Source organism: Tasmannia lanceolata, unplaced genomic scaffold (assembly GCF_043159265.1).
Source record: "Tasmannia lanceolata isolate RefF3 unplaced genomic scaffold, GAP_Taslan_0.1 ptg000018l, whole genome shotgun sequence".
Lineage (NCBI taxonomy): Eukaryota > Viridiplantae > Streptophyta > Magnoliopsida > Canellales > Winteraceae > Tasmannia > Tasmannia lanceolata.
Genome location: NW_027518695.1, coordinates 2829004 through 2850348, shown reverse-complemented (window position 1 = coordinate 2850348; position 21345 = coordinate 2829004). Strand labels below are relative to the sequence as shown.

General features: G+C 39.2%; 2 protein-coding genes across 2 annotated transcripts; both read left to right on the top strand.

Moving 5' to 3' along the window:
* Positions 1 to 2415: 2415 nt before the first annotated feature.
* LOC143851069 (uncharacterized) lies at positions 2416 to 9447 on the top strand. Its single transcript, XM_077360389.1, has 6 exons — positions 2416 to 2824; positions 2966 to 3098; positions 4162 to 4265; positions 7653 to 7797; positions 7891 to 8031; positions 8242 to 9447. Exons 1-6 carry the CDS (start codon positions 2784 to 2786, stop codon positions 9223 to 9225), a joined length of 1548 nt encoding a protein of 515 aa, XP_077216504.1. The 5' UTR covers positions 2416 to 2783; the 3' UTR covers positions 9226 to 9447.
* Positions 9448 to 9585: 138 nt separating this feature from the next.
* On the top strand, positions 9586 to 11079 carry LOC143851070 (uncharacterized). The gene has a single exon (XM_077360390.1). It carries the CDS (start codon positions 9859 to 9861, stop codon positions 10597 to 10599), a length of 741 nt encoding a protein of 246 aa, XP_077216505.1. The 5' UTR covers positions 9586 to 9858; the 3' UTR covers positions 10600 to 11079.
* Positions 11080 to 21345: the final 10266 nt, after the last annotated feature.

Genomic DNA, 21345 nt, shown 5'->3' with positions numbered 1-21345 from the left:
TAAAAGTAAAATAATAATCAACTCATCTATACCAGCAAATATCAATATTCTCATTAATTAGAGTGATTTTGAAAATATCACTAGATCATCTCAACATGCAACCACATGTATGTTGGCAATGAGCCTGTTCGAGTGCAATTTGGGGTGCAAGTTTGGCCCGGTCAGTCCTGACCCGCCCTGAGTCCGAACAGGGTCCGGGCTGAATTTTCCAACCCTGAGGGCGGGTCAGGCCGGGTTCATATTTTAGGCCCTGACACAGGGTCAGGTTGGGTTCAGGATTCATACCTTGGGTCAGCCTCACCCGGCCCAATCCTAAGTTTTATATTATAAAATTGAACCATCTGTGCATTTTTTTTTTTTTTTGCTAATGTTTTCTATTATCTTGGATTGATGTTTCTTTAGATTATGATTATTAGTTGTTTCTAGTGCACGTCATGTTGTTGAATTCATATTATTTTATTCTGTCCTCTTTCTCTGTTTATTGATAAATTTTTTTTCTATAAGATATTTAGTTGCTTTATTTTTTAGCACTCTTAACAGGTATTTGCACTAGGGTCAATCAAGGCAGCCCGGCCCGACCCAATCAGGGGCAATCAGGGCGGGCCAGGGCCATGCTAAGCCCTATAGGATGGGCAATGGGTTGAGGTTTTTCGGCCCTGACTCAGGGTCAAGGCGGATCAGGGTTGAGATAATGAGATCCATGGATGGGCTAGGGTTTTGAAAAACCCAATCCAACCCGACCTGTTGCAGCCCTAAGTGCAATGTATCCAAGGCACCACAATACCTTTTAACTTGATTTTGTTAGCGCCAAGTCAGAAAACAAAACCTTAGTTTTGCAATTCAAAAAAAAAAATCATATGAGGACCGCAAAAGTTACTTTTAAATTGACACTTCTATCGATGCGAGATAAAGCAAGCTGATTCAAAGTTCAAAGTTAATTTTATACCCGATTGAGTGGTTAATGCACAAATATTCACCATCATTATTATCCTTATCTATATTGATCGAAACCATCATGTCCGTGACCCAAAATCAGAGGTGGGATGATCCTAGCCATCCATCAATGCTCGTAGATAATAACTATAAAAAAAATTTGAGTGAAAAAAGAGTAATTAATCTTTCTTTCAATGAGCAAAATCCATATTCTTACCTTGGTTGCACTCCTAGAGTGGAGATGAACTAGCCATGCCATGGTAGAATAATATGACTTGTACAATCTTTTTGCGACATTTCATCCACGATGGGCCCGCATTTTAGACTGCATGACAGCAGGCAAGAACGTAGTGTGGCTTACTCTTAAATAAAGGAGAATGCTAGGTGGAAATGCAGTGTTCGCCGTCGCACCCAAGACACGCAACAACACATGCGAATGCTTTTCTGAGGTTTTTAATAACCGCCTCCTGGCTTTTCTACTAACGTGTACGTGCATTTAGGGTGCTGTCATTAATGCTTCTTGTGATGACATTTTGGTAAACTAAATTAAAAGTCCTAGGCCTGGCCGTTATTTGCGGCAGTTAAAGGAATTGAAGCAACAGCACGGCAAAAACCGATTGGAAATGATATCGGCACAACAATATTTTAATAATTGCACAGACCTAGCTTGTCTTTTGATTTTAATGGGCTCGTGACAGCTTTTTAGGAAACTGTAATAACCTTCTGACAGCTCTTTAAATTCTAAAGGACAAGATGGTTGGGAAAATACCAGAACATGGGTGAAGGCGAGTAGGAGAGAAGAAAAGCATGTGTGGAACAAGTTCATTCCAGCTAAGCAGATCGATTCCAAAGGAAGGAACGCATGTTTTGGGCAATGCTCATCCCTATTAGGATATTATCTAATTCCTTTGAAGACCCATTAAAATCTCCCCGTCAAACACTGCATCTTAAGCGGCCCCACCCAACTACCAATTATGCCCTTATCCAGTTATCAAAATTACGATCCATTGGAGGTTCTTCTACGTTGCCTTGGACCTCCAGCCAAGAATAACGTTCATCCGATAATCCTAATCGTCTGATCAAGAGCCTACAATATGGACATTCTGGATCAATCAAAAGGCCCCACTATATATAAATGTGGGTGCCACTCCTAATGAATCTAAAACACATTGTTCGGGCGATCCTAGCTGTCTAATCGAGAGGATATGGATATAATATATACATTGGGCAACGAAATTTTCCCCCTTTTCTTCCCTAGGCCAGCCCCCTTTAATGTATTTATGGTTCTCCTTTTACACTACAAGGGGTTGGTCCGGGAAAAATGGGGGCGACTTTTTCATTCCCCCAACTAAAAAATGCCAATCGGTAGGGTCCACAAGATCGACATTATTGATCAACCAACTGACTTTCATCAATCTAATAATTAGTACTTTAGTAGGTAGGGAAATTTTTTAACTTGTGGCCAGGACAAGGGTAGTCTCGTCATATGAACCGGAACATTAGGGTTTTGATACAGGGATTTAGCCATGGTTTGAGAAAATTAGATGCGAGAAGGGGGTCCTGCTGTCTAAGAGAGACAGACAGAGAGAACCAGAGCATCACGCGTGGCAAAATAACATTGGATTTGCTTTGCCAAAAGCTCTCTCTCTCTCTCTCTCTCTCTCTCTCTCTCTCTCTCTCCATGTTTTAAGCCTGCTGCCTCTTTAATGGCAAGTGTCGAACCAACGTAATTCCCAATCGCATTTGCATTTCCATTCCAGCTCTGTTTTTCTCTCACTCTTTTTCTTCTCTCTCTCTCTCTCTGTGATCTTATTTTCTTTGGAGATTATAACTGAGAGAAAGGAACGAAGATGCTGGACGGTCTGCTCGGCAAAGGATTTTCATCAAAATGGTTTGGCAGAGAGATTTATACATCTCAATCTCATCATTTCTCCTTTGATTTTCAGGGTTTCTGCATCTCATTTGGATCTTTTTTCTCTTTTTTTTTTTTTAACTTTTTTTTATGGTTTCTTTTAATTGTAATTTGTTTCAGCAAATCGCTGATCAAGCTTATCAGATCTCGGATCGACATGATCAAGAGGAAGAGGAATGCCATGCTTAAATACCTCAAGAAGGACATCTCAGATCTCCTCAAGAACGGCCTCGACAAGAATGCATATAGCAGAGTAATTCATCTCATCTTTTCTCTTTCCTTTTTTTGTTTTTCTTTTAATCTTTTGATGAGGAATTTTATTTTATTTCATTGATAATGAAGAATTAACCTAACTTTTCTTTTATTTTTCAAATAGAGCTCATCTGCATTGTCCAGCGTTTTCTAATCTTTCTTTCGCCTCGTATGCATTTGATTGGTGAAGGCAGAAATTTTTTTTTCATGATAAACATTTACTCGATTTTTTTGTTGAAAATTAGCAATAGCCTTTAGATCTCGTCATCTGAATGATTCAAAGCCTATCTACCTGCATCGATTTTAATTTTCTTTATCAATTTTTTTTTTCCTTTTCCGTTTCCTAAGGTACTGTTTGGATTGCAAGAAAAACATTTCTGACAGAATTTTTTTTATTTTCATGATTTAGAGGGAACTGATATGATTATGGTTAATTTAGAGGGATATTATCATAAATCGAAGGTCCATCTAAGTAAAAATTGAATAGGATTGGTTTGAGATATCTCTTTTCATGTGGAAAAGAAAGTAGGAAATTTTATAAATATTTTCATTTTCAAAATTTTCGTCAAAATTCCTGCAATTCAAACAAGACCTAATAGAATGCTCCAATTGATTGTCCGACTCCGATGTGCTTTCACTTTATAGCCTATCTCATTTCCCACCAATTGATAAGATGATCTTTCATGTTGATTTATGATACCCGTTTGGTCTTTCCATTTTGTGCTTTCATGTGTATGGTTCTATGATTTGTGTTTCTCTTCCCTTTCTTCCTTTTCAGCTTGATGATAGAGTCTTTGATTGGTTTGTAAGTATTCATAGGGGTGGCAATCTCATCATTGATGGGCTATCTAGCCATGGTGTTGTATGCATTCTATCATTTCTTACGTTTATTATTTATACTGTTAGCATTTTCATTAATGGGCACTCGAGATTTTTCTTCTTCTACTACTACTACTACTACTACTACTACTACTACAGGTTGTTCATTGATAAATGAAGAACTATATTTCATCCATATATTGATATGTTCATTAAAAAGATTGTTTTGCTTGGTTGTGAAACAGGCTGAAGGACTTTTAATTGAGATGAACCTTTCTTCCTGTTATGATTTAATAGAGCAATTTTGCGGGTGTATTTTGGAGCAGCTTTCAAGCATGCAAAAGCAGAGGTAATGTATGCCATACTGCTTCAGATAAGAGGCTTATCATTTATTAGATTATTGTCACACCTAGTATTCTACCACTGGCATCTGAGGTTGCACGCTGCAGAGTGCAAACTTAATCATACTATGTTATTTACATCTTTTATTGTTAATTTGCTTCATGTTATGCTAACGCTTTAAATTCCCAGATATACCATTGTTCTTATAATACCTTCATCTGTGGTTAACCTCATTTATATATTGAAATTAATTCACATTTCTCAAAATTATGGTTTATATTCCTGGACATGCAATAAATATCAGGGGATTGTGATTGATAGAAGATGCTATAGACATATAGCAAATAGGTTAAATGTCATGGTCTTACGGTTATGGTACATTGAAATGAAAGAACGAAAACAATGTCTTTGTGAGATTCTAAACGTGAAATAAAATTAGAGTAGAATTGACTAAACTAATGTCATGACCATGGTTTGAAATTTCGACCGAAATCCGAAATACACCGACACCGAAATGACCGAAATCCAAAATGGCCAAAACATACAAAATTTCGCCGAAATTACCGTGGTCGAAATTTTGGTAATTTCGGCAAATTTTTGGACAAAATATTAATTTTTTATTCCTTTACAAAATTTCAGCTGAAATTACCAAAATTTCGGCCCAGAAAACCGACATTTCGCCCCTCTTTACCGAATTTCGTCCGAAATTTTGAGATTTCGGCGGAAATTTTGGTTTCGGCTAGGTCCGAAATTTCAATCCATGGTCATGACAATCGAACAACAAGATAAAAATTCTCCAGATTCAAAGAACTCTCTGCAGGATGGCTAGAGAGGTCTGGAGTCGAATCCTGGTGAGATTTGGTATCTAGTGGGTCTTCCTAGCTCGTTTGGTAGACCTATTAGATAGCTGGTCCTTTGACCCTTCGAGAAGTTAGGGGAGGATATTGTGGCGTGTAGTCCTTCTAAATGCTCGCATTATTTGTTTATCTAAATGCTCTCATTATTTGTTTTCAAAGTCATTTCCCTTACCATCACTTGGTCAATATCCTCCCCTGTTTCAGATTCATCTCTAGCTCTGATTTGGGGAGATGCTGGCAGGAGATTTGTGTTACCAACGACAGGAAGGAGGTTGCATCTCCTCGTTGGTCCCCTCCTACTCAAGACTTCCTAAAACTTAATTTTGACGGCTTGGGCTTCAGCAATCCAGGGCCTTCTAGAATTGGGGGTGCCTTAAGGGTTAACTGGGGGTTGACAAAGTGGGCTTTCTCTGGGCCAATCGGGGTTACAAATTCCATTGAAGCTGAATTAGGAGCGGTCTTACAAGGTATTAGAGTAGTGGATGAAGGTATAATTAGTTGTTTGATTGTGGAGCGTGATTCCCTTAATGTGATTAGGTGGTTGGATGGAAGTCATTCTCATCCCTGGGGATTTGCTGAGTTGATAGATTAGATTCAGGAAAGAACTACAGGTTTTGGTGTAAGGTTTCTACATGTCAAAAGATCAGCCAATGCAGATAGGTTGGCCTGTGCTGGGGATGGGAGGGCTGAGTTGGAAATTTTTGAGTTTTTACTGCTTTGATATTAGTATCTATTGTATTTTTATATATGTTCTTTTGTTGTTGCCTTGATCATATCAGTTGTGGGCCTCCTCTTTCTTATTAATATATTTTTGCTCTTAGCCATTCAAAAAAAAAAGGGGACTCTCTGCAGCGACTTGGGTTTAATAGAAGGAAATCAGCAAAATCTATCCATGGATTCACAACAATATCTTTTTCATGTGGGAAGATTTTGATCCTTTCTGCTGCTCTCTCCCTAGTTTAAACTCTAAGCTTGTTTTGTCTTCAAATTCTCAAACTAAACCTGCTATTAAGGGAAACTTCTAATTCTGATCCAAGTTTCCACTTTAGGGTCAAAATTTGATTCTATGTCGAGATTTCATTTGAATGATGCTCTTCTTCCTTGTATCAAAAAATAACTCCCATTGTTAGGAAATTTTGATTTAACCTATACCTGTTTCTAACTAGGTTAAGATGGGAAGTGTTTTCCATTGCCCCTCCCACACCACCATTGTCTCTTGTGCCCTCTCGGGCCTCTTCATATTAATTATATGTCTTCGTTGTTTATTCATTCTCTCAAACGTTTTTATCTTCTATGAACAACAAGGGGATTGGGTGCACCTAATTATTGCGATGAAGGTCAATCCCCCAGTGATAGAATGTTGCTTGTTTTTTCCTAAGTGAATATACTTGGCAGTTTGACTATTTACGCATTATGCATGTTTATAACTTGAATTGTGAGAAATTCAAGATCTGATTTCTATTGGGTTGACTCTCAAAATCCTCACTAACTTTTGAGGTTGCGTAGATGAAGTGGTTGGCAGATGGGAGTTCAATTACGAGTTGATTTTTGTTGTGCAAATTATACGTTGTTGGAAGTTGCAATATGAGAAAACCTTTATCATATTGAATTATTCAAATAACAAATTTAAACATATTGAATTATTTATTCAGATTGGAGACTAAAACCTGTTGGGCCACCAAGAAGCAGCATATGCATAAGATGAGTGTAGTAGAGATGCGAATGCTTAGATGGATGTGCGCCACACAAGCTTAGATCGAATTAAAAATGAAGACATCCGTAAAAAGTTGGGGGTGGCATCAATTGAGGAGAAGATGAGAGAGCACCGCTTAAGATGGTTTGGGCATATCCAACCTAGGACTTTGGATGCTCCAGTGAGAAGAAGTGACTCGTGCCAAGTTGATGGCGTAAAAAGAGATAGGGGCAGACCAAAAACAACTTGGATAGAAACAGTTAGGAAAGACTTGAGGGCTAGGAACATAGCAGAGAACATGACCTTGGATAGGATAGAATGGAACAAAGTGATCCATGTAGACGAACACAACTAGGATCAGGAGTAGACCTAGTCATTTGAGCCGGGTAGATCCTTTCACCTTACCAAAACCTCGTGTTCCTACTTTTAAAATGTCAAACTGACTCTTGTTTTGCCTTGATCATCTCGACCGGCATGGGGTCCCCCTTGCTCTTTAGTTTTCATTGGTATAATTCTTGGCCATTCAAAAAAAAAAGTCAAACTGACTGCCTTAGCAACTGTTTATCTTTTAAACTATATTTTTTTGTTATTTTTATTTTCTTATTTTTATCAAAGAGGTGACAACTCCTCCTTCGCTAGAGCCCTGTTTGGATTGCAAGAGAAATATTTCTTGTGGAAGTCGTCTTAATCATCCCTTGATGAGAAATATATGCCACTTTTTTATGTAATGCAAGGCCTCTCATACACTTTGTTTAGAATTGAATTACACATTCTTTTTCCTTTTCACCTTAACTCTTTACCTATGAATATGATGAAATGTCTCCTTTTGCTGTATTTCTAACAGGGACTGCCCTCCAGAAAGCAGGGTGGCGGCATCAAGTTTAATGTTTGCAGCAGCTAGATTTGCTGATTTGCCAGAATTACGTGATCTCAGGCGTATATTCACAGAGCGATATGGCAATGCCCTGGAATCATCTGTAAATGTAGAGGTATTAAGCCACACTTGCAATATTAGCACTTAATTCCCTGAGTTTCTAAACGCTTTTTTTCTATACTTAACTAGCTCGATTTGTTATTGTTAGTTTCTTGAGAAAATAGCATCCAAGCCTCCTTCAATGGATCAGAAGTTGCAGTTAATGCGAGATATATCCCAAGAGTTCTCTATAAATTGGGATTCCAGGGCCTTCAAAGAAAGGGTTTCTAATCCCTCTGCATCTGTGTTGGTAAGTGTCATAAGATTTTTTGTGCAACTCTATATATTTGTAACTTTCACATAAGAAATCCAAATAGGAAAAGATCGATGAACCAATTTAACTTTCTATGTAGCTCTTTCCTTGATTTAACTTAACTAAGCCCTTTTCATGCCCTAAAACCTTCCGAAACATTGATACAAATCAAAGGTAAAATCATATGCATATCTGACCATTTTGCAGGGTCGAACTACAAAATCTGGGACTCCCCAGAATGGCAAGGATGATGCGGTGATCAGCAGGCAGGAGATTTCATCTCATGGAAGAGTGGAAGTAACTCCCAGCCCTGAGTATAAAGCAAGACAAGAGATTAAGACGGAGATCAAAGGAACCTATGCCATTCCGAGTAGTAAAAAGGATCCTCCACAATCTGAACTCAACACATCAGGTTACAAGGAAGCGACAGAAAATGTGAAGCTGCATTCCACTAGCAAAATGGCCCCTCCCCCTTATGTTAAGCCAAAAGACAGAAGGTATGGGGCCAATTCAGAGGCCCCACATACTGGTTCCAATCATAATGGGCCCACTGACCCTCCAATCGAAAGTAATGCGAGTGCAATTGGCCATGTCAAACCAGAGAGGACCCAAGCAAAATCGAATGGTTGTGCAGATGAGAAGGATCATCATCTGGATAACGCAGTCCATGATGAAAAATCTAAACCAAGATCTGTTAGGAGGAAGCACCTAAAACCTCCAGTTCATGAAAATGGCTCAACTGAAGACAATGTACAAGCGAGCAGACATCTAAGCGATGGCAGAAGCCAAGGTCAGAGAAGAAGCATTCCTACTCATGGTGATGAGATTGAAATAGATGAAGAAGAGAAGTTTATGGACAGACTATTGATACATTACAGTAAGAAACAAACTTTTGATAACAGCAAGATTGCACTAGGGCTGAAAGCTCTTATAGGTAGCAATGCTGATGCTGATGAATCTCCCAATTCTCGAAACAAAGATAAACCTGGCTTAAAACGAGAATCGGGTTTTGCTCCTTCCAGAGCTATGTCACTCCCACCCGAGCCAACGACTACTGAGGAAGTTCATAGGGGACCCGTTCGCGCCACTTCTTTTCAACCTGATGTATGTGGGGGGCATGTGCATCCTAAGCTACCAGACTACGACGATTTGGCAGCTCGGTTTGCAGCCTTGAAAGGAAGGGGGGTGTAAAGGGTAAGAGTTAGAGGGATTAGAGATTTGTGTCCCCCGTTGAAGGGTTTTACTGTTTACTAGTCCATTGCCATGCATGAGAAGTATGGAGTTCTTTTGAAGAGCTTCATTCTCTCTTGTTTGTTTAGCAGTTGGAAATGAATATTCATTTGTTGTAAAATTCAGAGCAGCCATACATTGCCGTATATATAATAGAAATGCCAAGATGTGATGTGGTCACTACATGTAAATACAGGCTATACAGCACGATTGATTGTTCAATGTGGAGTTTCCTTTGGGGAAGAGAGTTCATGAATCAGAAACTCGTATTAAAAAAGGAGAGAAAACAGACATGGAAAACATCCTTTCCATGAGTAGGACAAAGGAGAGTATCATGTTAAATGACCAAAATAACCTCCAAATGTCAGTTTTCAATACCCTTTCCAGATAGAACAAAAATCCAATGTACTATGTCTATGTCTCTCTCTCTCTCTCTCTATCTCGAAATGTATGAAGTCTGTATAAAGAGAAGTGCCTTTTTCTTTCTTTGACGGTTTCCCGCCAAAAGGAAGGCCTTTGCAGTCTACTCTATACAAGCTCACCTCCTCCTCAATCCAATCAATTAGAAAAACAAAAACGAAACCCAGAGCAGAAATGAAGAGCACAACCAAGTTGGTAATGGGAGCAACACTGATAACAGGGGTGACCCTCCTTTTAGTAATGGCACTCCTCCTTGTTCTTGTAGCAGAGCTCTACTGCTCTCTCCTCCTACGCAAGCGTCGCCTTCTCCAAACACCCAACAAAACCCACACACCTTCCGAGCAGAACAAATCCGAAGACCCAAAAAAAATGCCCTGCTCGAGTAGCAATGCCTACGCCCAAGGGGTTCTTGACCCTCCTCCTCGAAGCTTCCTCTTAGGCTTCGGCAAAGAAGAGAACAATAGAGAGCTTGAACCCCCTCGAAGCATTCCCACAGGTACTACTTATACTAATCTACACTATTTCATTGGCCTCGTCTCAACAGAAGAAGAAGAACATGTTGATGTAGTAGAAGAAAAAGATGTTGGGTCTTCGAATGAGGAGTTTGTTTACATTTCTAATCCTATTTATGAGGAGGGTTGTGTTGTGAGTAGTTCGACTTCTTTTGAAACTCCAGACACTTCGCCTTCTCGTTTGGAGATGGAGGATGGTTGCTCTCAAGTCTGTTACTATTCTTCGCCTTGTTCTTCTAGTGGGCCTTCTGTTTTGACTCCTCCATTGACACCCATGAAGAAGCTTCCCCTCACTGCTTCTTCTGTTACGCTGATCGACGGTGGTAGCTCCCTCGTTGCCTCCGACAGCAACGTGGCTTCCTCTTCGTCGTCCGATTCCCCGTGTACCTCCCCTTCTTGGTGATATCACTTCTCTCTCTTTCTCTCTCTGCAAGATGGCAAGCAATTCTGTCAGTACCCAGTTTGCTTTTGGTTCCTCTTTTTCTGTGAGGGCTACTGATATTGGCACTCCATGTTTTGATAATTGCACAAATCCTGCTTGTCTTTTCATATTTAAACAGCTATTTAAGGTTTTTGCAGTTCCAAAAAAAACTCTAAGAAGCCCATTAAAAATGAAAGACAGGTAGAATTTGTGCAATTATCAAAACAGGGTAGTGCCAATATCAGAAGACTTTGTGAATGGTCAAAGTCTTTTTCTATGAATATTGTAGGGGAGAGGGAGAGGGAGAGGGAGAACCCTGAAGTGACGAGAGAAGCTTGACTGAAAACGCCTAATCCCAACACTCGATGCTTCTCTTGTATCTTCATCACGTACTTTCATGCCAGCGTGTAGTTTAATCTCTTTACAGAGTTTGTTAATTATTTTTTGCGTGTTGTTGGAAAAGGCGTGTGCATGTGAAGCGTGGAGCATGGATGCATGAGTCCTTGGCTCTTTGTTTTTTTACGGTAATGAGTCGCAACATTGCCACTTGCATTGAAACTACCTGAGAGTGGTTCCCCCCCTTTTTTTTTTCCCTTGTCTTGGTGGGTAATGACAGTTTCTTCTGGTTTCGATGCGGGTGGAGACAGAGACCCATCAGCTTCTTAGAATCCAATGACCATTACACGCCCACCGATGAAAACCTCTTGTTTTTTTCTTTCCATTCATGGACTAAATACTTACCAAGACTATAATCTAATCTTAAACTAGTCTGATCAATGTGATACATATATACACTGTAGGCAGTATACGGACCTGCCACATTGGGGCAACAATGTTGGTGGGCCACTGCTGTAAATTGACATACCAGGAAAACATCGAAAAATCAAACTTAATCGGAAAATGGGTTAGCACCTGTTTGTTTTGAATTTTGATAATTGATTTTGAGTTCAAAATTGGTATTGTAATCCATGGTGAAAGAAAAAACTACTGCTATCCGCTCTTGTTTGACCTTCCTCTCAAATCAGGGAGAAGAGGAAGGTAAAGAAGTGGGAATTTATGTTCCTCTTCTTTTACTCTCAATTAGGTACATCCAAACAGACAAATATTGGTTGATTCATCTCCCAACAGCCAATTAGAGAAGTTCAAAACATAGAGAGAAGTGCCAATAAAACAAATGGGTGTGGATATCATCTCACTAGGAATTTAAAGATGACTTGGTCATCACTTTGTGAAATTTGTTTCCACACGCAAAGGTAGAGTGCAAAGGTGGAAATGCAAAGGTTCTTAATACGTACTCCTAAATAAATTGATGTATCTAGTAAAAGAGCATTCCAAAGTTTTAATAGAATATTAATGAAATCAAATTTTACTTGAAAAAATTTTCACAATAAAAAGGCGAAGAAAGTTACTATATATTGAGAGGTGTCTATACCTAAGCTCAAGCCTTTGGGGCACCAACTTGGTGTCAAGATTGGCTCCCTTATTAAGACAAGGGGTTTAAGAAAAAGGAGGTTGTGAGTATCAAACACAGGTTGCATATATCAGTAACTGAGAAGAGGATACTCTTTCATGTACATATTCCACCCTTGAGGTAATGGATGCGGAACAGATAAAAGAAATGGAGAAGGAATATATCATGTGCTTGTTAAAATAAAAAGTATGCTGCTAAACAAAGCACTATCAAAAGCATAAGCCCCTTCTTTCTCTATTTCACTCCAAACATATTCAATTTTCAGTATAAGGGTCTGCATTTTCAACTTGGAGATGATCGGCGTTGGTGTTGTTGTTCATCTCCTGGCTAAGTTGTGTTTCCTAACGACCTCCGCCAACGCCTGAATTATGCCGATGATCAACAGCAAATAAAACAGTCAGAATGCAATGTGGAAAGCAGACTATCAGAATGCCATCACTAGGCTAACACAAGACAGAAAAGCTTAGTAAGAAATCAATGGGACAAGTAAGCAGTTTGATTCTGAAGAGGAAAAGTATACCATATGAAACTATTTTTTACTTTCTTCATCAGTGACTCTAGTCTGTAACATGGATGCAATACAAGATATTCGGTAGTCCCAAAAAAAAAAATGATATTGATGTTATGATCTTGTCTTATTAAAGGACTGCAAATGGATGATTGACCAATAGTCCACAATAAACGGGTAAGATTCCACCAATTAGTACTAGGATCATCCAATTCACAAGATTTTTGTCTGCTATGACACATCAATGATGTGCCCACTGAATGAACATCTTGGTCTTGTGTAGGTGTCCCAAAGTTACTGAATTAAAGAAGAAAAGAACGTGATATATTCTCAAGTGATTAGGATTTATAGTTATTTTTGAAAACTATGGGCTTTGCAGTTTAGGTTTTACAATAATCTGCTACAACACTAAACAGAGAAGAAAATGCAACTCTAATTAGATCATGGAGAAGAGTTTGACTGTTCTGAAGATTGAAAGCCTAACATACAGGAATGAGAAAGTATATCTACATGCAACTTTCATTCTGGATTGAGAAGTTCTTGAGGCAGGCTGTAAGGGAACAAAACATTTATGATCAATATTCGATGACCACGGATACTGTTAAGGCTTTTACCTATATGCGTGCCTTTAATTCTATGTATTAGTTAACAAAGGTCATGTTGCAGATCCAATAATAACTAATATGAATACCAAAGTATAAGACCAAGGCTTAAGTAAAGGAGAATCATATTAGAGCGCTCCAATGAAAAGAAGCTCCATCATTGATGCTTTATAGTGGCCTGCGTTTTGCTGCAATCATTGACATGTACTTCATACAGAGGTTGACATAGCAGAATATGCAACCAAGCTTTCAAAGAAAGCATCAAGAAGAATACAATCGTTGGGGGAAAGCAATCAAAGGAAGCACTAAGAAGACAAGAGATTGGAAAAGAAGAGTTTATTTCTTTTATTTTAAAAAAAAGAACTTAAATAAAAACTTGACTTTTCAAAACAAATGGGCTTCCTCTATTTATAGGAAACCAAAGACTTGAATCCCACTTAAACAATAACTCCCACTCCAACTCAAACAATGACATGTATTCTAACTCAAACATGAATCTTATTCTAACTTAAATAGAAATAGGGGGGAAAATTAAAACCAACTTCATCTAAACCACCAACTAGCAGAATCCTAGATTCCTAGTCTAAGGTGAATGTGTAGTAGAAAATTCGTAGAGATTTCGGATTAGACTAATAAAACAACATAAATGAACAAGTAACGTGAGGGAATCTTATTTTTTAGTTTTTTTTTTTTTTTTTTCAAACAGAAAGATCAATAACAGCGTTGCTGGAATTCGCCAGTTTATTGGAGGAACTGGTCTAAACGGATCTCAAACATATTTGAGACTGAGAATGGGATAAATAATTAAATATAGAAGGAAAAGGGTGTTTCCACTCTAATTTGATGGTATTGTCGTTGGTCATTAAGATTTTTCCAATAAGCTGCTTTAAGGCAATTGCCAGTTCCATAAAATCCAAGGATTTAGTAGGACCAACTAAAGATGCTCTCCTTGAATAGACCAGCTTAGTTCCATGTTAAATAGAAAAGAAATTTCCACCTAGTTCTCAGTAACAGTAAACTTGAGAGAATTGTCTTGAACAGGTGAATGCTGGACATGACAACAGTCAATCAGAAAAAGAATCTTTTCTACAAGAAATACCAACTCAGCAAAGGTTATCATGATATTTATACAAACAATATAGACATGAATACTTCTCAAGGATGTGTCTCACCAGAGCAGTTGTGGAGTAAGGTAACCTTATAAGAGATAAATGCGACTAAGTCATGGCAGAGAAGCATCCTGCTAATTCAATTTCTCTGAGAAGAGAAGACTGATAGGGCCACAATCGAGTGCAATGAACCCAAATTCTTAACAGTCTTCCCATGTTCAGCCGATCTAGCCAAGACCAAGCAACTAAAGGGAAATCGAATTACTATCTACAACCTATAAATCAATAATTATAATGCATGTCGTCTAGAATTAAAGCACTAACCAAGAATAAAACTTTTACCTTGACAAGATCTAGCAGCTTGGATTGCTGATTCTCTACAAGAACCAATTGCTTGTGGATTAGGGATAGATCATTGTCCTTGTGGCTCTCATAGAATTCTTCGGTACTATTGCTGGGTACACCAATAGATTATGGGTTTCCCTTATAATGAAAAGGAACCACGCGAGATGCATACTTCAACCCAATAAGTTTGTGTGGCTTTTCGCCACAGTTCTTAATGAAATGGACATTTTTTGCTTCAGTCTTTGAACTTCTATTGGTCTGATTTTGTTCTGTAACCCTCCCATCTCTCCCTTGATTATTCTGAAGTTCATCTTCAGAGACAACTTTAAAAGGCGTAGTAATCTCTATCTTCCATTCGGAGGGTTTCTTCCTTTCGAGCTTTACAGAACAAGGCTTGAGTCTATGTCTTGTCAGTTTAGGGCTCCTTTTCATACCAGTTGTGACAGAGGAACTACCTAGCATCGGTGATCTGCTTATTGGAGATTTTTTCCTCCTTGCGAATGGAGAATCAGACCTTACAGTATCAGGGACTTCTGGAGGCAGTTGGGAAGTGCCCGTCAATTGCAATGTATGTGACAATGTGACATTAAAAGACAAACAGAACAGAAATGGCATAATGTGATAAGGTTCAACCTGGGACAACAAAATTGTCGGAACAAAGCAGAGCACAGCGAAGGCAACAATAACAAAAATTGAACAGACAATCGGTGCAGAATGAGTCTATGATCACATTCAGCAGTTGGTAGAACTACAAGGACAGATACTTTATGTAACTCTTCTCCAACATCAAATGTGGAATTCCATTATAAAGTATACTCACATGGCAAAATGAAACCAATATTTTCTTTCTTCAGAGGTATAATCAGAGAGTACAAAGATGGATATTCCAATCCAATTCTAATTCAGGCTACCAAGACACGAGATTCTTGGGTCCGGAAACTCTAAACAATTCCAAATTCATTAAGGCCACGTTTGGATACCCACAAGATTTAGATTTGGATTTCTCACATTTGCAGTTGAGATTTGGAACTGGATCAGATCCTTAGATTTCCAAATCAGCTACAACAGTGAAAAAAATCCGATTTTCAAATCTGTTCTGCAAGGCGTTATTTGAAAATTAATAGCTGTGGCAATTACCTTCACCCTCGCTGCTCCTCGACCTTGCTGCAGCAGCAGCGAGATGTCTCTCTCTCTCTCTCTCTCTCTCTCTCTCTCTCTCTCTCTCTCTCAACATGAGGATGATTGATGTATTTTGTATCCAAACCAAATACAAAAACATGAGGTATCCAAACGTGGCCTAATTGATCTAAGGACTGAAATCATCTATCTACCGACCAAGTAAAAGAAAATGTTTACAACCGAACTGCATTTTAAGAACCAAAAGCATCTACCTACAAATCCAGTAAAAGAAAATGAAATAGAAATTCATTACCTCTTGAGGAAGATTTCGATTGAGACGACGACAAAATGTCCTCCGAAATGCCTGGAACATACCTCCAGGCATCCGACATCCAATTCATGGAATCCAGAACAACCTTCAACTACATTGTCAAAAACTAATCAATACAAGTTACGGAAACAGCCTCTCTGCAAAGCAGGGGTAAGGCTGCATACATCTAGCCCTCCCCAGACCCCGCAATGGTGGGAGCCTCGTGCACTGGGCCTTCCTTGTCACAGAAACAATCTCTCTGCAAAGCAGGGGTAAGGATCTAGCTCTCCCCAGTCCTCGCAATGGCGGGAGGCTCGTGCAGTGGACCGGCCTTTTTTTTTTTTTTTTTAGGTATCTAAATAGGGAGTGAAAAGTATTGACTTCTATCTATAAATATCTTTATATGAATCTCTGTCTCTCCATCCCTCTTTTGAATTTGTACTCCATGAATCGATCCTAAAACGAGAATCATCAAATAAGATGGGGGTAATACTTGACCACAAGTTCACACGTTATGAGGATCATGATACAAAGCCCCGAGATGACTGAATCAATAAATCTTGGAATGATCGATGAGACCAAAATGTGGGACGAGAATAAAGGCTCGATCATAGAATTCGGAACTTTTGTTGCCGTTGAAATCTGACTTACAATCAAATCAAGGTCACAGTTGGAAGCACACCTGAGGAGATGACCTATGCTCACGAGATAACAATTTGCAACCACATGGAGTTTGGACTCCGGAGAGGGTCTCCGATGCTTAAGTCAGAACTTGCAACATTAATATGGGTTCTTTGATGAGAACTCTAGACTTGAACCCACGATACCTTAGAGAATGTGCCTCTATTTATGGAAAAAATTAGAGTCTTTATTGGCTAGTGGTTGGGTGTTTGCCACGTCTCTGGGTTCAAAACTAAAGATTAAAAAAAAAATGATTATTTGTGATGGGACTTGAAATATCCATCGCTCCAGCTCTGGTACGACTTGCCACGGGTTCAAAACTCCTTGATATTAAAAATCCACATGTAACGGCCAACCCAAAAGAGGGCCTGCCACATATGCCAACAGCTTAAGCTTTTGGAGGAATTGGTTGTTTAACATTGACAACTGATTTGTGAGTCCAAAATTCATTATTGGACTCAAAATTAAGGGAAATGATACCAGCACAACCACGCAATGACCTGCTTTGTCTTTTAATATTTAAAGAGTTGTCAGGGGTTATTGCAGTTCCCAAAAAGCTCTTACAAACCAATTCAAAAGGAAAAGACAAGCTCCGTTTGTGAGATTATTAAAGCATGGTTGTGCTCATATCATTTCCCAAAATTAAATGTGATTTTAAGTCTAATAATCGGTTTTGAGTCTTGACTCCCAGTCTGTTGTCAAAATCTAAAATTAACATAACCTTAACAAGTAATTTTTTAATGGCTCGTTAACGAGAAATTTATTAGTTTTATAAGGGGGGATTTGCTACCATCCATCGCAGTAGGCATTTCGCGGATGGTCTCTTGCATGTGAGAGCAGCCACACATGCTTACTTTTCAACAGATTTTGTCTTCATTCATGAGGTGGCTACTGTCACATGCAACAAACCATCCGATGGACGCTAGCAAATCCCTTTATATGGTGTAAGGCCTTACAACTATACGGTGGAGGTGCCACCCTCGATATTTGATCCAACAGCAGCACACTTTTAAGAAGCCGTTGTTGGATCAACTATCAAGGGTAGTACCTCGACCGTGCCAAGGCCTTATAGTTCTGTATGGTCTTACACCATATAATTTCTCATTATTTAAATATATTTGTGCATGTTTGGTCTTTTTAGGGTTTATGATACTAGGGGCATTTACCAAAGAAAGAATCCTGTCATTCGAGCTGATAGCATTCTAGTGCATAGGAGGCACTGCTATTTCTTTTCCTTTCCTATTTAAAACCACCCATTTTGCAACAAAAGATTTTTGGGACGGCATTGCCATCAAACAATGAGAGCAACCATGGAATGGCCTTTTATATTGAATGGTGGCCCCACCTATAAGGACGACCTGACCTGATCTTTAATTTGGCCTCGTGACTATATAATATTGTGCCCTAGGGTTCGATTAGTGGGACAAGCACATTCCAGATTTGTTTGGATATGCATAAAATCATTAGAGTGATTGTAATCTGAACCATTGATCTGGTGGGCGGCCAATGTACAAAATATAATGGGCAGGGAAGTGGGCAGGGAAGTGATATATAATCACTCATTTTCTCCCCCGAGCCACCCCTCCACTGTATTTTATAACTACATTTTTACACTACTGGGTGGCACAGGGAATAAAAGGGGGCCAATATATAATTTCCCTGTAAAGTAAGATCACTTTCATTTGTTCAAGTCCCTAGGAGTGCCAATGATCCTCAGAGTTAGCTAAATCCGGGACACTGAGTGACTCATTTTACTCTAGGTCCACTCTCCCCGTTGATGTAATTTGTAATCTCTTATTAATTCTTTGAATATAGTTATCATTCTTCAAAAAAAGATCTCATTCCTAGCTAAGATAATCACCTGCAGAAATCAATGTCTTAGTCTTTTTTTAATGAAACCCTAAACAAGGTTTGTCGGGTCAAGAGATAGGAGTCGTCCAAAAAAGTGAGCTGCTGTTGGATCAAGTATCAAGGGAGTACCCCTACCTTATCGTTGTAAGGCCTTACACCATATAATTTCTCTGTTTGTTTACTCCAGAACTGATTAAATCAAAATTAAGGATAAAAAGAGCATTTTTTGGTTTATATAAATGAATTACACTATTGGCTGTCTCACGATGGGACTTGGATTCATATCCATTCTTGTTTTTAGACTTCAGTGCCGCAGTTCTCTATGGGGATAGTAAGCTGAAGTTTATCTTATCCTTGGATAGGTTTGCTATCCTCCTCGAGGGGTAGCATATACTATACAAGCATAGCAACCAATCCCAATTGTTTAATAAAGATTGAATTATCTCATCAAGGTGGCTAATCATAGGAATAGCTTATCCAAGGATTTCTATCCCCGTGGAGAGCAGGTCCACCATGTGTCATGGGAATCGAGCTATCTTAGTCGCTTGATCAATATGTTACAAACGGGATGCTAAAATGAAGGTGCCCTTGCAAAAAACGAACCTTACTGCCTGGTTGTGGCTATTTATCTCATAAAGCAGTGGTGTAAGTAGTGAGAAAGAGGTACGGGGTGTTATTACCAATATATAGAGAGAAAGAGAGACGGTGAGAAAGAGGGGCAAAAGCACCATTCCAAGAAATCCAAGCAAAATTCCACCTTTTTTTGTGAATATTGACTTCGAATTTCATAGATAGGTGACAAACGCGCATTAACAGACATGCAATGATTAATTAGGAGACATTTCTGAGAATCTCGAGGGCTTTCAACTCAGTGGTGCTCAAATGCCAAGCTATATCACATTTGATCCATGTCAACTCAGTGCATTTATCATGGCACAGAAAAATGCATTGAGGTGACGGGATGAAATCGGAGCACCCTTGTGGCTGGCTCTTGCAAGGACGCCGTTAGCTTTAGCATTCATCAACTTACAAATGAAGGGATTCAAAAAGAAGTTGACCAATTATAATGACAAAAAATCTGTAGAGAGGATGGTCAAGATTTAACGATAGGAGCTATTTTTGGACTAGGGCCCATCCACTTATGGCCCACTAGACTAACATAGTCTAAATCACTGTTGTGTTGGAACCACTGGCTTGAGTCCTGGTGTACCATTCTCAATAAAATGCCTTCCCGAAGTAAAAACAATCTTTGCTCATCCTTGTATTCCACTACATAGATGGACACAGTTGGACTTGGAATCAATCCCAAGAATGAACAATGGGTTCCACATGGGTACCAGTGTGTATAATCTAGACTGTTGATCTGGTAGTTCATCGTGAAATGGCACACATGGTGTTGGTCCCGTGCCAAAAAGGCATATTCTTTGTAAGATTAATGCTTACAAAAATTAATGTTTTAACTTCTATTGGTAAAATCTTAAACTATGCCTGGTAGATCGAGGCGCTCGGGTCATCCGATCAAGATTTAGGCTAGATTTATTTTTGCCGGTTAGATCAACTGAAGCGATCGTCTCGGGGCACGTGTTGGCCACAAAAAAGTAGCTGTATTATTTTAGCATTTTCATTTTATTAATGTGTATATATTAAGGCTCTTATATTTGCGCTACCATGTTTTGATAATGACACAAACACATCTTGTCCTCTATCATTTAAGTAGCTGTCAAAAGCTATTACAATTCGCAAAAAGCTCTAAGCGGCCAATTAACAAAGAAAAGACAAGGGGAGCTTGGTTTTTTTGCATGAGCTAATTGGATTGCGAGAATCAAAAATCAGAATTGGCATCCTCATTCTGAATACCGCCTCTTGGTCGGGGAAACAAATTAGGCCATAAATTCTTCGATATATTCCAACCCGATTTCAATTTTGCCAAATGTCGGTTCATTTATTTGAACCAAACTCTAGAATAGGGTCAAATCAGAATCTGCTGGAATTAGAATACCACCTTTGGATAGACCGGCAAACGGACAGGCGGGCTGGGCTGGGTTTGACCCGGCCTGTACGGGTCCGGGGCAAACGGGCCGGGTAACAAATGACCCGGAAAATTTTACGGGTCACTAAGCTTGGACCCGCACCAAGCCCGTATGGGCCGGGTCGACCTACAGGTCTCCTGGATTTTTGACATATTTTTTAAGATTTTTTTTGTTTGTATAGGGATTTGCTAGCCACCTTCGCCAACCATTTATGTTGACTGTTTGAGAAATTTGTCTTATTGTTGACGTTGTGCAAACTGCAAAGATCGGCAAAAGTACGATATGTGAAAAGTTGGCTAGCAATAAATAATAGCGATAAATAATAATCATGGGGAAGTAAGTTTAAGTAAAGTAGAAAAATCAGGAAAAAAAAACGTTATAAAATATGATAATTACAAAAAAAACTACATAGAAAAAGCAAAAATTATGACAATTACAGAAAAAGGCCAAAAGGTGCCAAAATAAAACCTTTTGTACTTTTCTAAGGGCAGTCGCGGGTCCACCCGGCCCGGCCAGTTTTGACGGGCCGGGTGGACCTGCGGGTCAATTTCAAACGGGCCACTGATTGGTGACCCGGACCCATAATTTACGGGCGGGCAGGCTGGGTGGACCCGCGGGTCGGGGTCACTTTTTGCCATGTCTACTCTTGGATGCGGAACAAAACCGTTCCCTCATCAAAGTTGATCAGGAGGAGCCCTACGT

Coding starts and splice junctions, on each gene's coding strand:
- LOC143851069 (XM_077360389.1), top strand. CDS start 2,784: ATGCTGGACGGTCTGCTCGGCAAAGGATTTTCATCAAAATG. Junction 4,266..7,652: donor TCAAGCATGCAAAAGCAGAG/GTAATGTATGCC, acceptor TATTTCTAACAG/GGACTGCCCTCCAGAAAGCA. Junction 8,032..8,241: donor ATCCCTCTGCATCTGTGTTG/GTAAGTGTCATA, acceptor ACCATTTTGCAG/GGTCGAACTACAAAATCTGG.
- LOC143851070 (XM_077360390.1), top strand. CDS start 9,859: ATGAAGAGCACAACCAAGTTGGTAATGGGAGCAACACTGATAACAGGG.